At 36.6% G+C, this 16,248-nt stretch overlaps 1 protein-coding gene across 28 annotated transcripts in view; it reads right to left on the bottom strand.

Annotated features, from left to right (window-relative positions):
* LOC106875166 (uncharacterized) overlaps nucleotides 1-16,248 on the bottom strand; it is a 144,749-nt gene that overhangs the window by 68,845 nt on the left and 59,656 nt on the right. For 13 of the 28 annotated variants that reach the window (XM_089345523.1, XM_089345534.1, XM_089345535.1 and 10 more), the window contains 18 exons: nucleotides 15,294-15,365; nucleotides 14,918-14,989; nucleotides 14,074-14,145; nucleotides 13,367-13,438; nucleotides 10,395-10,466; nucleotides 8,714-8,785; nucleotides 7,036-7,107; nucleotides 6,629-6,700; nucleotides 5,516-5,587; nucleotides 5,017-5,088; nucleotides 3,904-3,975; nucleotides 3,405-3,476; nucleotides 3,143-3,214; nucleotides 2,739-2,810; nucleotides 1,277-1,348; nucleotides 778-849; nucleotides 517-588; nucleotides 113-184 (listed from right to left, as the gene is read on the bottom strand). The exons of 9 other annotated variants lie outside the window; for them this stretch is intronic. In XM_089345523.1, coding sequence (XP_089201649.1) covers nucleotides 113-184; nucleotides 517-588; nucleotides 778-849; nucleotides 1,277-1,348; nucleotides 2,739-2,810; nucleotides 3,143-3,214; nucleotides 3,405-3,476; nucleotides 3,904-3,975; nucleotides 5,017-5,088; nucleotides 5,516-5,587; nucleotides 6,629-6,700; nucleotides 7,036-7,107; nucleotides 8,714-8,785; nucleotides 10,395-10,466; nucleotides 13,367-13,438; nucleotides 14,074-14,145; nucleotides 14,918-14,989; nucleotides 15,294-15,365 — 1,296 coding nt within the window. The remainder of the gene's footprint in view (nucleotides 1-112; nucleotides 185-516; nucleotides 589-777; nucleotides 850-1,276; nucleotides 1,349-2,738; nucleotides 2,811-3,142; nucleotides 3,215-3,404; nucleotides 3,477-3,903; nucleotides 3,976-5,016; nucleotides 5,089-5,515; nucleotides 5,588-6,628; nucleotides 6,701-7,035; nucleotides 7,108-8,713; nucleotides 8,786-10,394; nucleotides 10,467-13,366; nucleotides 13,439-14,073; nucleotides 14,146-14,917; nucleotides 14,990-15,293; nucleotides 15,366-16,248) is intronic. 6 more of the 28 variants (XM_089345524.1, XM_089345536.1, XM_089345542.1 and 3 more) reach the window with 3 other exon arrangements.

The following is a 16,248-nucleotide window of genomic DNA, read 5'->3' as shown; positions in this document are numbered from 1 at the left end:
ATGTAAAATGAGATGAAGGTGACACGCTATAAATTGCGTCTATAGAAAGACATTACAGATTTAGAAAGATATCGTCAAAGAAATACTATAAACGTAGTTTGATTCAACTTACAGGTTTGTTAAACTGGAAAGATTTCCGAAGGTTTCTGCTTTGATTTTCGCAATTTTGTTATCGTACAAATTCCTGGAACATAACATTGAGTCGAACAAATTATGGAACAAATTTATGAATAAAGAATTAGATGAGGGATGATATGAAAAGTAGATTACCATCAAGATGAACTTCATGATGATGTTGTAGATAATGTTGAGTAGGGTGGGAGCTGTGATGAGAATGATGATGCGGGCGAGGAGAAGATATTATTGCGAGAGTGGTGATGATGATGTTATGATGCTGATGATGGGGTGAAGTTAATGTTGATCATTGTGAAAAAGATGAGGATTCGCATGGGAAGACATTGAATGTTCAGAATTAAATTGTTAACAAAATGGAATAAAAAAACGAATACAACTTACAGAGCCGTTAAACTGGGAAGGTTTTGAAAAGATCCAACTTCCAATTCATTGATATCATTATTGTACAACTCTCTGTAACAAAAAAAAAATGAACAGTGAAAAATTGTATACAGGTTCGTAATGAAATATAAGATATGATACCTAAAAAGTTTGGAAAGTAGACGCTGATGGTGGTGATGATGATGGGGCAGATGATCATCATGATGATGGTAGAAAGATATCGTCAAAGAAATACGATAAACGTGGGTTGATTCAACTTACAGAGTTGTTAAACTGGAAAGATTTCGGAAAGTTCCTGCTTTGACGTTCTTAATTTTATTATCGTACAAGTTCCTGAAACATAACATTGAGTAAAGAACATTTATTGAACAAATTTGTGTCTAAAGAATTGGATGATGGAAGAGATAAAAAGTAGATTACCATTAATATGAACTTCATGGTAATGTAGATAACGTTGGGTGGGATGAGGGCATTGATAAGCATGATGATAGGGGAGAGGAGAAGAAATAAGTATTTTCTCCCTAAATCGCAACTTAATTCGTTCTTTGCCATAACTCCATAGAGTAGGCCTAAGAACTCGTGGCGAAGATCAACACAAAAGGAACTAGAGAAAGGGGGACATTCATGGCCGAGTATAAGTACAGAAGCGAAAGATTATGTGACATGGAATTCAATTGTAAGTGGCCTATACTCCGCGTTGGAGGGTTAAAGGAATGAAACAATGTTAATAAAAGAGAATCAAAGAACTAATGCAACTTACAGAGTCGTTAAACTGGGAAGATTTTGAAAAGATCCAATTTCTAATTCGTTGATATTATTTTTATACAACTTTCTGTAACAAAAAAAAGTGAATCGTGAAACAATGCAAACAGGTTCGTAATGAAATATAAGCTATAATGCCTGAAAATTGAGGAAACAAGACGATGATGACGACGGAGTAGATGATGATGATGATGATGATGATGATGATGATGGTGGTGGTGATGGTGGTTGTCGTGGTGTTGGTTGTGATGTTTGTGATGGCGGTGATGGGTATGATGATAATTTAATGTTGAAGTTGATGATGATGATGCTGATGCCGGTGGTGGTGGTAAAATATAATAATAATAATAATAATAATAATAATAATAATAATAATAATAATAATAATAATAATAATAATGATAATAATAATAATAATAAATGCCCGGATTCAGTACCAGGCAGTGGCTTTCATGGCTTCTGATCTTAACAGATTGGAAGTGTTATCATGTACGTTGTTTTGTCTTGGTATAAAAAGACGGACTACAGCAAATATTCTGCTTAATACCACAGATTTGCTTGTCAGTTGTTTGACCTTAACCAGTTGAGCATATCCCTTGGTGGCTGAGGATATGTCAGCCCGGATGCAGTACCAGGCATTGGCTCTCATGGCCTCTGATCTTAACTGATTGGAAGTGTTATCATGTACATTGTTTTGTCTTGGTATAAAAAGATGGACTACAGCAAATATTCTGCTTAATACCACAGATTTGCTTGTCAGTTGTTTGACCTTAACCAGTTGAGCATGTCCCTTGGTGGCTGACGATATGTGCATCCCTGATCAGAAGCAGGAGTAGTGGGGGAGTATCATAGCCATGTGTTGAGAGGAATTCTTTGGGGTCTGAATAATTCACCTTTGGAAACAGAAGGAGGAGGAGGAGATGTAGAAATATAATATGAAAAAGATGCAGACGAAGTACAAGACGATAAAAAAAAAAGAGAAATGGAGGAAAAATTTGAATAAGTAAACAAGGAAAGAAGTAGTAGTGGTGGAGAAGGAAGAATAAGTAGAAAAAGAAGACGAAGAAATAGATGAAGAGGAGGAGAAGAAGGAGGAAAAGAAGGAAGAGAAGCTGAAGGAGACGAGAAGAGGGAAGAAGAACAGCCACCATAACAACGAGAATGAGAAAAAGTAGAAGGAGAAGGAGAAGCTGAACAGTAGGTGACGAATCCGAAGTACAACACGATGCAAAAAAGATGAAGAAGTAGACGGTGGTGGAGGAGGAGGGGGAAGAACAAATAGAAGAAGTAGAACAAGGTGGAGAAGAGGAAAAAATAGAACTATAGACAGGTAAAGAAGCAAAAACAGATGTAAAATGAGATGAAGGTGACACGCTATAAATTGCGTCTATAGAAAGACATTACAGATTTAGAAAGATATCGTCAAAGAAATACTATAAACGTAGTTTGATTTAACTTACAGGTTTGTTAAACTGGAAAGATTTCTGAAGGTTTCTGCTTTGATTTTCGCAATTTTGTTATCGTACAAATTCCTGGAACATAACATTGAGTCGAACAAATTATGGAACAAATTTATGAATAAAGAATTAGATGAGGGATGATATGAAAAGTAGATTACCATCAAGATGAACTTCATGATGATGTTGTAGATAATGTTGAGTAGGGTGGGAGCTGTGATGAGAATGATGATGCGGGCGAGGAGAAGATATTATTGCGAGAGTGGTGATGATGATGTTATGATGCTGATGATGGGGTGAAGTTAATGTTGATCATTGTGAAAAAGATGAGGATTCGCATGGGAAGACATTGAATGTTCAGAATTATATTGTTAACAAAATGGAATAAAAAAACGAATACAACTCACAGAGCCGTTAAACTGGGAAGGTTTTGAAAAGATCCAACTTCCAATTCATTGATATCATTATTGTACAACTCTCTGTAACAAAAAAAAAAATGAACAGTGAAAAATTGTATACAGTTTCGTAATGAAATATAAGATATGATACCTAAAAAGTTTGGAAAGTAGACGCTGATGGTGGTGATGATGACGGGGCAGATGATGATCATGATGATGGTAGAAAGATATCGTCAAAGAAATACGATAAACGTGGGTTGATTCAACTTACAGAGTTGTTAAACTGGAAAGATTTCGGAAAGTTCCTGCTTTGACGTTCTTAATTTTATTATCGTACAAGTTCCTGAAACATAACATTGAGTAAAGAACATTTATTGAACAAATTTGTGTCTAAAGAATTGGATGATGGAAGAGATAAAAAGTAGATTACCATTAATATGAACTTCATGATAATGTAGATAACGTTGGGTGGGATGAGGGCATTGATAAGTATGAGGATAGGGGAGAGGAGAAGAAATAAATATTTTCTCCCTAAATCTAAACTGGATTCGTTCTTTGCCATAGCTCCATAGGGTAGGCCTAAGAACTCGTGGCGAAGGTCAACACAAAAGGAACTAGAGAAAGTGGGACATTCATGGCCGAGTATAAGTACAGAAGCGAAAAATTATGCGACATGGAATTCAATTGTAAGTGGCCTATACTCCGCGTTGGAGGGTGAAAGGCAAGAAAGAATGTTAATAAAAGAGAATCAAATAACTAATGCAACTTACAGAGTCGTTAAACTGGGAAGATTTTGAAAAGATCCAACTTCTAATTCGTTGATATTATTTTTATACAACTTTCTGTAATAAAAAAAAGTGAATGGTGAAACAATGCAAACAGGTTCGTAATGAAATATAAGCAATAATGCCAAAAAACTTGAGGAAACGATGATGACGATGGGCTACAGCAAATAATCTGCTTAATACCACATATTTGCTTGTCAGTTGTTTGACCGTAACCAGTTGAGCATGTCCCTTGGTGGCAGACGATATGTCAGCCCGGATGCAATACCAGGCAGTGGCTCTCATGGCTTCTGATCTTAACTGATTGGAAGTGTTATCATGTACATTGTTTTGTCTTGGTATAAAAAGATGGGCTACAGCAAATAATCTGCTTAATACCACAGATTTGCTTGTCAGTTGTTTGACCTTAACCAGTTGAGCACGTCCCTTGGTGGCTGATGATATGTGCATCTCTGATCACGAGCAGAAATAGTGGGGGAGCATCATAGCCATGTGTTGAGGGGAATTCTTTGGGGTTTGAATAATTCACCTTTGGAAACAGAAGGAGGAGGAGGAGGAAGAGATGTAGAAATATAATATGAAAAATATGCAGACGAAGTACAAGACGATAAAAAAAGAAAAGAGAAATGGAGGAAAAATTTGAATACGTAAACAAGAAACGAAGTAGTAGTGGTGGAGAAGGAAGAATATGTAGAAAAAGAAGACGTAGAAATAGATGAAGAGGAGGAGAAGAAGGAGGAAAAGAAGGAAGAGAAGCTGAAGGAGACGAGAAGAGGGAAGAAGAACAGCCACCATAACAACGAGAATGAGAAAAAAGTAGAAGGAGAAGCTGAACAGTAGGTGACGAATCCGAAGTACAACACGATGCAAAAACGATGAAGAAGTAGACGGTGGTGGAGGAGGAGGGGAAGAACAAATAGAAGAAGTAGAACAAGGTGGAGAAGAGGAAGAAATAGAACTATAGACAGGTAAAGAAGCAAAAACAGATGTAAAATGAGATGAAGGTGACACGCTATAAATTGCGTCTATAGAAAGACATTACAGATTTAGAAAGATATCGTCAAAGAAATACTATAAACGTGGGTTGATTCAACTTACAGATTTGTTAAACTGGAAAGATTTCGGAAAGTTCCTTCTTTGATGTTCTTAATTTTATTATCGTACAAGTTCCTGAAACATAACATTGAGTAAAGAACATTTATTGAACAAATTTGTGTCTAAAGAATTGGATGATGGAAGCGATGAAAAGTAGATTACCATTAAGATGAACTTCATGATAATGTAGATAACGTTGGGTGGGATGAGGGCATTGATAAGCATGAGGATAGGGGAGAGGAGAAGAAATAAATATTTTCTCCCTAAATCGAAACTGGATTCGTTCTTTGCCATAGTGCCATAGGGTAGGCCTAAGAACTCGTGGCGAAGATCAACACAAAAGAAACTAGAGAATGTGGGACATTCATGGCCGAGTATAAGTACAGAAGCGAAAAATTATGCGACATGGAATTCAATTGTAAGTGGCCTATACTCCGCGTTGGAGGGTGAAAGGCAAGAAAGAATGTTAATAAAAGAGAATCAAATAACTAATGCAACTTACAGAGTCGTTAAACTGGGAAGATTTTGAAAAGATCCAACTTCTAATTCGTTGATATTATTTTTATACAACTTTCTGTAATAAAAAAAAGTGAATGGTGAAACAATGCAAACAGGTTCGTAATGAAATATAAGCAATAATGCCAAAAAACTTGAGGAAACGATGATGACGATGGGCTACAGCAAATAATCTGCTTAATACCACATATTTGCTTGTCAGTTGTTTGACCTTAACCAGTTGAGCATGTCCCTTGTTGGCTGACGATATGTCAGCCCGGATGCAGTACCAGGCAGTGGCTCTCATGGCCTCTGATCTTAACTGATTGGAAGTGTTATCATGTACATTGTTTTGTCTTGGTATAAAAAGATGGGCTACAGCAAATATTCTGCTTAATACCACAGATTTGCTTGTCAGTTGTTTGATCTTAACCAGTTGAGCACGTCCCTTGGTGGCTGACGATATGTGCATCTCTGATCACAAGCAGAAGTAGTGGGGGAGCATCATAGCCATGTGTTGAGGGGAATTCTTTGGGGTTTGAATAATTCACCTTTGGAAACAGAAGGAGGAGGAGGAGGAAGAGATGTAGAAATATAATATGAAAAAGATGCAGACGAAGTACAAGACGATAAAAAAAGAAAAGAGAAATGGAGGAAAAATTTGAATACGTAAACAAGGAAAGAAGTAGTAGTGGTGGAGAAGGAAGAATAAGTAGAAAAAGAAGAAATAGATGAAGAGGAGGAGAAGAAGGAGGAAAAGAAAGAAGAGAAGCTGAAGAAGAAGAGAAGGGAGAAGAAGTACAACCACCATAACAACGAGAATGAGAAAAAAGTAGAAGGAGAAGGAGAAGCTGAACAGTAGGTGACGAATCCGAAGTACAACACGATGCAAAAACGATGAAGAAGTAGACGGTGGTGGAGGAGGAGGGGAAGAACAAATAGAAGAAGTAGAACAAGGTGGAGAAGAGGAAAAAATAGAACTATAGACAGGTAAAGAAGCAAAAACAGATTTAAAATGAGATGAAGGTGACACGCTAAAAATTGCGTCTATAGAAAGACATTACAGGTTTAGAAAGATATCGTCAAAGAAATACTATAAACGTGGGTTGATTGAACTTACAGATTTGTTAAACTGGAAAGATTTCCGAAGGTTTCTGCTTTGATTTTCGCAATTTTGTTATTGTACAAATTCCTGGAACATAACATTGAGTCGAACAAATTATGGAACAAATTTATGAATAAAGAATTAGATGAGGGATGATATGAAAAGTAGATTACCATCAATATGAACTTCATGATGATGTTGTAGATAATGTTGAGTAGGGTGGGAGCTGTGCTGAGAATGATGATGATGAGGCAGAGGAGAAGATATTATTGCGGGAGTGGTGATGATGATGTTATGATGCTGATGATGGGGTGAAGTTAATTTTGATCATTGTGAAAAAGATGAGGATTCGCATGGGAAGACATTGAATGTTCAGAATTATATTGTTAACAAAATGGAATAAAGAAACTAATGCAACTTACAGAGCCGTTAAACTGGGAAGATTTTGAAAAGATCCAACTTCCAATTCATTGATATCATTATTGTACAACTCTCTGTAACAAAAAATAGGGAGCAGTGAAAGAATGTATATAAGTTCGTAATGAAATACAAGATATAATAGCTAAAAAATTAGGAAAGTAGACGCTAATGATGATGGTGTAGAAGATGATGATGATGACGATGATGATGATGGTGGTTGTCATGGTGTTGGTTGTCGTGGTGGTTGTCATGGTGGTGTTGGTGATGTGGCAATGGATTTCATGATAATTTAGTGTTCATGTTGATAATGATGCTGATGCTGGTGGTGATGATGATGATGCTGACGGCGGTGGTGGTGGATATGACGATCACAATGATATCATCATCATGATCATGATAATGGGTGATGGTGAGGGTGGTGGTGTTTATGGTAATGGTGTTCAAGAGAAAATTTATGGCAAGGATAATTTTGATAATGATGATGGTGAAGTTACGTAGCTGGAAATATTTGCAGAGAAATAAAGAAAGTAAATAGCTAAGAGCTGGAAGGTTAAAGATATTTTATATATGAGTAAAGTTGCTTTAAAACTACAATTACAAGATTGATGAGTGATATTCTACGTTCATCGAGAGCGGAACGCAGTAAATGTTATACATACATGAATACAAGTTGATACACTAGTATTGAACCACCACTACACAAAACATAAACACATGTATACACATAGATAAAATGTGCTGCTTGAACAATCATACACGCATATGATCGTCATGGTGCTGGTGATTCTGGTAGTAGTGCTGCCTCTGCTGCTGTTGCTGCTGCTGCTGCTGCTGCTGCTTCTGCTGCTGCTGATGATGTTGATGGTGGTGGTGGTGTTAGTGAATATGTTGACGAGGCAGAGAAGGAGGAGTACGAGAATGTAGTTAGTGTTAATAACGATGATGATGATGCTAATAAGGATTATGGTGGTGATGACGAAAACTGTGTAACCAGTAATAAGGGTATTGATGACGATAATTATGGCGGTGATGATGATGATAATTTTAATGATTAGCATAACGATCCTGTTGGAGATTTTGATGACGAAGATGAAGAAGAGCTTGATCAGGTAGACGTTGGATGTGATGTAATGAGAAGGAAGATAAAGACGGGTAAAAGAGGAGAATGAGGCAGACTACAACGAGGAGGAGGAGAAATAGGAGAAGGCGAGAGGAAAATGAAAAGTAGTTGTAGCAGACGTTGCAAACGAATAGGTGAGGATGCAGAAGTTGATGATGAGGAGGTAGGATGTGAAAAAGAAGAAAAACGAAGACGATGACGATGGAGATGATTATAATAACGACGATGATGATCATGAGGAAGAAGAAGAAGAAAAACAAGAAAGAACAGAAGAGAGGGAAAATAGAGAAAAGTGGAGGGAAGGAGAAAGAGGAAGTGAAGGAGAACGCGTGAAAGATAAAGTAAAACAATAAATACGAAAAAGATGAAATTGGACTACGAACATGAAGATAATTGATGGGAGAAGGTGAAAAAGGTGAAGAAGGGAGAAGAAAATAATAATAATAATAAGAAGAAGAAGAATTACAAGAACAATCAATTGAGGTGGGAGATGTTTATGAAAACAGATTTAGAAAGAGATCGTCAAAAAAACATTTTAAACGTAAGTTTCTTGAACTTACAGAGTTCTTAAACTGGAAAGATTTCGCAAGGTTCCTGCTTTGATTTTCGCAATTTTATTATAGTTCAAAGTTCTGGAAAATAACATTGAGTTAAGAACATTTATTGAACAAATTTGTGACTAAAGAATTGGATGATGGAAGAGATGAAAAGTAGATTAACATCATGATGAACTTCATGATAATGTTGTAGATAACGTTGGGTGGGATGGGGAATTGGTGATTATGATGATGTGGCAGAAGAGAAGAAATAATTGTTGGAGTGTTATTGATATTGTGATGCTGATGATGGGGTGATGTTGTTAATTTCGATCATTACACATAATCGTGGAAGGGTCAGATACCGTCCAAATATAGGGGACAAAAGATTCAGGGAGGACTGGCCCGGAGTGGAACTAGAAATACTTCTCCAGATCATGTCCCGAAAACTTCAATCCCGGACAACCTCCCTCTCCAAAACGGGATAGTATTGCACAATGACTGAGTGGGGAAAGGCCGCGTTGTTCTGTTTGTGGAGAAACTACTCATCTGCGAGCATTCTAACCTCAACTGCTAGAAAGTGCAAGAGTTGGAAGGCTTCCCACTGCTATCAACGCCAGGACGAGGACAACAAACAACAAACACCAGCATCGGTAAAAACCATCAGCAACGAGACAGAAGTGATTCCCCTCCATGTAGTTGCTCAAATATGTGTGAATGTAGACAAAATAGCCCTACTCTAATGATGCGTCTGTACGCTGGTGAATTTGAGGAGAGGTGCGCCCTTTCTGTGCACCATCGAAGCATCGGGTTGTTCAGGATTAGGGTTTACCTGAGCCAAACCTGGATAGTCATCACAGCCATTGGGGAAATCTCATTGCAATATGTTTCTTGTTTCATGTGTTTTGTTATTATTTTCGGAACTGTTTACTCGTTGTTTTGCGTAAAATCCCCAGTGTTCCCATCTACGGTGTTGTCCCCTATACGTCGGCACTTGTGGCCAATAAATGAAATTATTATTATTATTATTATTACAAGTAGTAGTAGTAGTATTTCTTGCTGCTGTTGCAGTTGTCGCAGTCTTTCTTTCTGTCGTAGTGGAGGAAGAAAGAGGAAGATGTAGTGGTAGAAGACAAAGAGGAGAAGGAGAAGGAAAGGAAACGATCAATAGAAAAGAAGTTATTTATGCAGACGGATCTTTTGTGTTTAGGATGATGAAGACATAGAAAAGTGTAAAATAAATTACTCTGACTTGGTAGGTGTTGCAACATTTAAGCATGTATAATGTAATTCACAATAAACAATTACAACATAGAACCATGAATGGTAATCAGCGTTGAACGAGATGTAAACATAATATATAATATACAAAAAGATATACAAATTAAGTCTATACCCTCGTGTACATTCACTCATATTGAAAGACACAGGCTTACATATGCAGATACATGCACAAAAACATATACATTAATTATCAGAAACTCATACATAAATCCAGACACTGATATTCACACAGACACAAACACACACAACACACCCATACACACACCTCAGACATTCACAAAGAATATCATATTCCTGTGGAAAGCGACTGAGTGTATTTATTGCGTTAAGGAGAGTGAGAGAAAAAAGAAAGCATGGAAAAACATGAAATGTTTAGAATTATATTATGAATAAAAGGGAATCAAAAATTAATGCAACTTACAGAGTCGTTAAACTGGGAAGATCTTGAAAAGATCCAACTTCTAATTCATTGATAGCATTATTGTACAACACCCTGCAACAAAAACGTGAGCCGTGAAAAAATGTACACAGGTTCGTAATGAAATATAAAAGATGATGCCTAAAAATTTAGGAAAGTACACGCTGATGATGATGGTGTAGATGATGATAATTATGATGGTGGTGGTTGTCGTGGTGTTGGTTGTGATGTTTGTGATTTTGGTGATGGATATGAGGATAATTGGGTGGACGAAGATGATGGTGTTAGTGTTCATGTAGATGATGATGCAGATGGTGGTGGTGATGATGATGACGATGATGATATAAATGATGCTAGACTTACAAAGCCCTCTCTTCCATATTTCAGTTGTTCGTAACGAAAAATACTCCTCCAGTACTGTTGTGAAATTGTCTACAAATGTCATATTTTTTCCATCCAAATAATTTTAAAGACTGCAGAATAACTGAAAATCACATCTGGAAAAGTCCGGCAGATATGGTGTGTGAAGCTTCGTTTCCCATTCAGAATAGTTTAGCCTTGTGAATGTCATCCTCGCTTTTTGTCGCCGAGCATTTTACCGATCGAAGAACACCTTTAGAATTAATAACAAAGATGGTTGTTTTTCTTTTGGAGCTGACATGAGCTGTTCAAGCTGTTCCCAGTAGATATCCTTTGTTATTGATCGGTTTGGGTTTAAATTTTCAAAGTGGAATAGACAACTCATGTCCCACCAAACAAATAGTAACACCTTATGTGGATGAAGATCTTTAGCCTGGGATGTCGGTGTTTTTCCTATTCCTATTCCATCGTTATTGGCGCTTGATATTGTTGCAGAGAATATATTTCTCCTCACCAGTTACTATTTGGTGTAAAATGTTTCTTTCGTCACACGTGATAGCAAAGAAAAACAAACATTCGTTGTCTTAGACGCGAAATATTTGTGAGGAACCCATTGACCGAATTCACCGACTTTTCTGATGGTACGCAGATATCAATGAATGGTTGAAAGACCAAATGCAAACTTCTCTGCTAGTTCGCCAATAAATACGATGATATTTTTTCTGCCAGTTTTGCTGAACGTCCTCGTCGAGCTCTAAAGATCTTCCATGACGAGGCTCGTCTTCCAGACTGTAGTGTCCGACTCGGAATTGCAGTATTGACCGAAATCCATACAGTGCATAATTATTCATTGCACTTTCATTTGCGTTGTTGCCTTTATTGAACTCATAAACCAAAATATGCCGAATAGGCTCGTTTTTCACTTCCATTATAGCTTTGAAAAAAAAATAACTGTTAAAATCGAAAATGCACTTTCCGAAACTTGCACTAAGAATAAGTACAATGTAAAATTATTACCTCTTTTTTTTAGCAAGGTGATGCAGGTAATTTATCTCATCCCACTCTGACTTTTAGTTCAATGAATTGAAAAAGCTGAATTATTTATGAGAAGATCCAAAAGAAGTGGGTTTCGAAATAAATATTAAATATTATAGCGAAATCAGTAGATGTGTGTGGAGAAGGAAATAAAATGACGATTATGATAAGGAAGAAAACGGTGACGATGATGATGGTGATGCCGCCGCTGCTGCTGCTGCTGCTGCTGCTGCTGATATTACTGGTAATGATGGTGATGTTGATGATGATGGTGGTGGTGGTGACGATAGTTGATATGATGACAAGGTAGAGGAGGAGGTGGAAGATGTAATTACAGTTAATAACGATATAACGGTGTTGCCAGTAATAAATATATTAATGATGATAATTGTGGTGATGATAATAATTATCATAACGATCCGGATGAAAGTTTGATGACGAAGAAGAAGCGCTTGGTCTCGCAGACGTTGGCTGTGCTGAATGAAGAAGACGATGATGAAAATGGTTTACGCAAGACAAATATTTACGAAGCAAACACATGATGAAAGAGCGGGAAAGCAAATACAAAGGGTATGTAGGAGAGGTACAAGAATAGCAGGGAACGAAGAAAAAGAAGTAGGGTAAAAGAAAAGGGGACAGAACAAGAATATGAAGAAGTAAATGATGAAAACGAGGAATAAGAAGACGAACAAGAAGGAAATGAAGTAGACGATGATGAAAATGGTTTACGCAAGACAAATATTTACGAAGCAAACATATGATGAAAGAGCGGGAAAGCAAATACAAAGGGTATGTAGGAGAGGTACAAGAATAGCAGGGAATGAAGAAAAAGAAGTAGGAGAAAAGAAAAGGGGACAGAACAAGAATATGAAGAAGTAAATGATGAAAACGAGGAATAAGAAGACGAACAAGAAGGAAATGAAGTAGATGATGAAGGAGAATAGTTATTGGGCGAACAAGAACAACAGGGAGAAGGAGAAGAAGAAAAAGGGGGGGAGTGAAGAAGAAGAGAAAATTTGTAGTAGCAAATTAAGAAGAGAAGGAATGAGGTGAGCATAAAAAAGAGTAAGACGCAGGGGGTCATGCAGAAGAACAGAAAAACGGAATAGGAGCGAATAGGGAGTGAAGTACAAAAAGATTTTTAAAAAAGCGACTGGTAAAAGAAGAGAAGATAAAAGGAGAAGAGAAGAAAAGAAGACAAAAAGATAAGGAAGGAGGAGAAGTGGAAAAAGAAGAATGGGAAAGAGAAAACGAAGAAGAAGTAGAAGAAGACGAGGAATAACATCTACTAGCGTTATTCAATGATGTTATTTAGATTCGATCTACATACATACACACACAGCAATTCATCTATACAGATCTGTATATTTATATATATATATATATATATATATATATATATATGCATGCACTAAATGTTTCCCCTCAGTTATCATGTTCCCATATATCTCACATCTCAGAAATGGGTCCACACTCACATTCACATACGTTCACAAACTATAAATTGCATCTGTAGGACATTACAGACTCAGAAAGATATCGTCAAAGAAATATTGTAAACGAAAGTTGATTCAACTTACAGACTTGTTAAACTGGAAAGATTTCGGAAAGTTCCTGCTTTGATGTTCTTAATTTTATTATCGTACAATTTCCTGGAACATAACATTGAGTAAAGAACATTTATTGAACAAATTTGTGACTAAAGAATTCGATGATGAAAAGATAGAATGTAGACCACCATCATGATGAAGTTCATGAGGATGTTGTAGATAATGTTGGGTGGAATGAGAGCAGTGATGAATATTACGTCATTAGGAGTAAATGATGAAGAAACAGAAAAGCGTAAAATATATTACTCAGATTTGGAAAGTGTAGCAAACTTTAAACATGAATAATGTAATGCACAATATATAATTATAACGCGGAGCCATGAATGGTAATCAGCTTTGATCGAAAAGTAAACATAATAAATAATATACAAAAGAGGTACAAACCAAGTCGATACACTCGTGTACATTCACTCATACTGAAAGACATAGGTTGACATAGGCACATACACAAAATCATATGCCTATGTTATCAAAACTCATACATAAACCCAGACACTGATACTCACACACACACACACACACACACACACACACACACACACCTCAGACGTTCACAAAGAATGCGATATTCCTGTGGAAAGCGACTGAGTGTATATAACGCGTCAAGGAGATTGAGGTTAGGGTTAGGGTTAGGGTTAGGGTCAATAAAAGAGAATCAAAAAACTAATGCAACTTACAGAGTCTTTAATCTGGGAAGATTTTGAAAAGATCCAACTTCTAATTCACTGATATCATTATCAAACAAATTTCTGTAACAAATAAGTGAACCGTGAAAAAATGTATACAGGTTCGTAATGAAATATAAAATATAACGCCTAAAATTTAGGAAAGCAGTTGATGATGATGATGATGGCGTAGATGATAATGATGTTGATGGTGGTGGTTGTGGTGTTTGTGATGGTGGTGATGGATCTGATGATAATTCGGTGGTCGAAGAAAATGGTTTTAGTGTTCATGTTCATGATGATGGTGATGATAATGGTGGTGATGATGGCGATGGTGGTGGTGTTTATTGTGATGGTGTTGATGAGGAAAGATATGGCAATGATGATTTTGATGAAGGTGATGATGAAGAATTTATATAGCTGGAAATATTTTCAGAGACATAAAGAAAGTGATTGATTAAAAGTTGGAAGGTTAGAGATATTTATATATGAGTAAAGTTGAAAAGTGTAGCAAAATCTAAACAAATAATATCATTCACAATTTATAATTAGAACGGAGAGCCATGAATGGTAATCAGCGTTGCTCGAGATGTAAACATAATAAATAATATACAAAAGGAGGTACAAATGAAGTCGATACACTCATGTACGTTCACTCATCCTGCATGACACAGACTGACATATGCACAATCTTGCACAAAATCATTTACAAAGAATTGAATATTCCTGGGGAAAGCGACTGAGTGTATATAGTGCGTCAAGTAGAGTGGATGACAGAAAAGAAAGCACGGAAAGACATAAAATGTTTAGAATTATATTATGAATAAAAGGCAATCAAAAAAATTATGCAACTTACAGAGTCGTTAAATTGGGAAGATTTTGAAAAGATCCAACTCCTAATTCACTGATATTATTATCAAACAAATCTCTGTAACAAAATAGGGAGCCGTGAAAAATTGTATACATGTTCGTAATGAAATATAAAATGTAATACCAAAACATTTAGGAACGCAGACGCTGATGATGATGATGGGTTAGATGATGATGATGATAAGGTTGATGATGATGATGATGATGAGGATAATGGCATTGGTTGCTCCCATGTATCTCACATCTCAGATTTGGGCCCACAATCACGTTCACAAATTATAGATTGCCTCTATAGAAAGACATTACGAATTTAGTGAGATATCGTCAAAGAAATACGATAGAAGTAGGTTGATTCAACTCACAGAGTTATTAAACTGGAAAGATTTCGGAAGGTTCCTGCTTGGATTTTCTTAATTTCATTTCGGTGCAATTTCCTGGAACATAACATTGAGTTAAGAACATTTATTGAACATATTTGTCAAAAGAATGGGATGATGGAAGATACGAAATGTAGATTACCATCATGATAAAATTCATGATGGTGTTGTAGATAATGTTGGGTAGGATGGGAGCAGTAATGAGTATGGTGATGTGGCAGAGGAGAGGAAATTACTGTGGGAGTGTTGATGCTGATGTTATGATGCTGATGATGGAGTGATGTTTATAATAATTTTTTTGCATTGTGAAAATGATGAGGATTCACAGGTTTTGTTGTGATGATGTATGTGATATTGACAAAGATGTTGGTGTTGAAGATTGTGAATGTGTGTAAAAATAGACGAAGAAGAAGAAAAAGAAGATGAGGAGGAAGAAGTAGAAGAAGAATTAGTAGTAGTAATAGTAGTAGTAGAAGAAGAAGAAGAAGAAGAAGAAGTAGTAGAAGAAGAAGAAGAATTGTTTCGGTAAAACATTTACAGATGATATACGTGGTGCTGTATAAAAAGATTGAAAAGAAATGACATGAAACAAGGGATAAATTATAAATACGTGGGGGGGGGGGGTGTAGAAGAAGAAGAAGAAGAAGAAGAGTAGATGCTGCTGAAGAAATAGATTAAAATAAGAGGAAGAAGAAAGAGGTGATGACAGGTGGGAGACTTTTACGAAAACTACGACGACAAGCGATAATATATGCGCACCCACCCACAATCTCTTAAACACACCCACAATCTCTTAAACACACCCACAATCTCTTAAACACACTCACGCCCTCTCAAACACACTCGCATTCACTCGTATATTTCCCACGTCATTATTTTAAAAACTGACTGAATCGTTTACAACTTTGTAAACTGGTTGTCATATTCCCTCTGCCCCAAC

This window comes from Octopus bimaculoides, chromosome 29 (assembly GCF_046866305.1).
Source record: "Octopus bimaculoides isolate indiv1 chromosome 29, ASM4686630v1, whole genome shotgun sequence".
NCBI lineage: Eukaryota > Metazoa > Mollusca > Cephalopoda > Octopoda > Octopodidae > Octopus > Octopus bimaculoides.
This window is presented reverse-complemented; position numbering and strand designations above follow the sequence as displayed.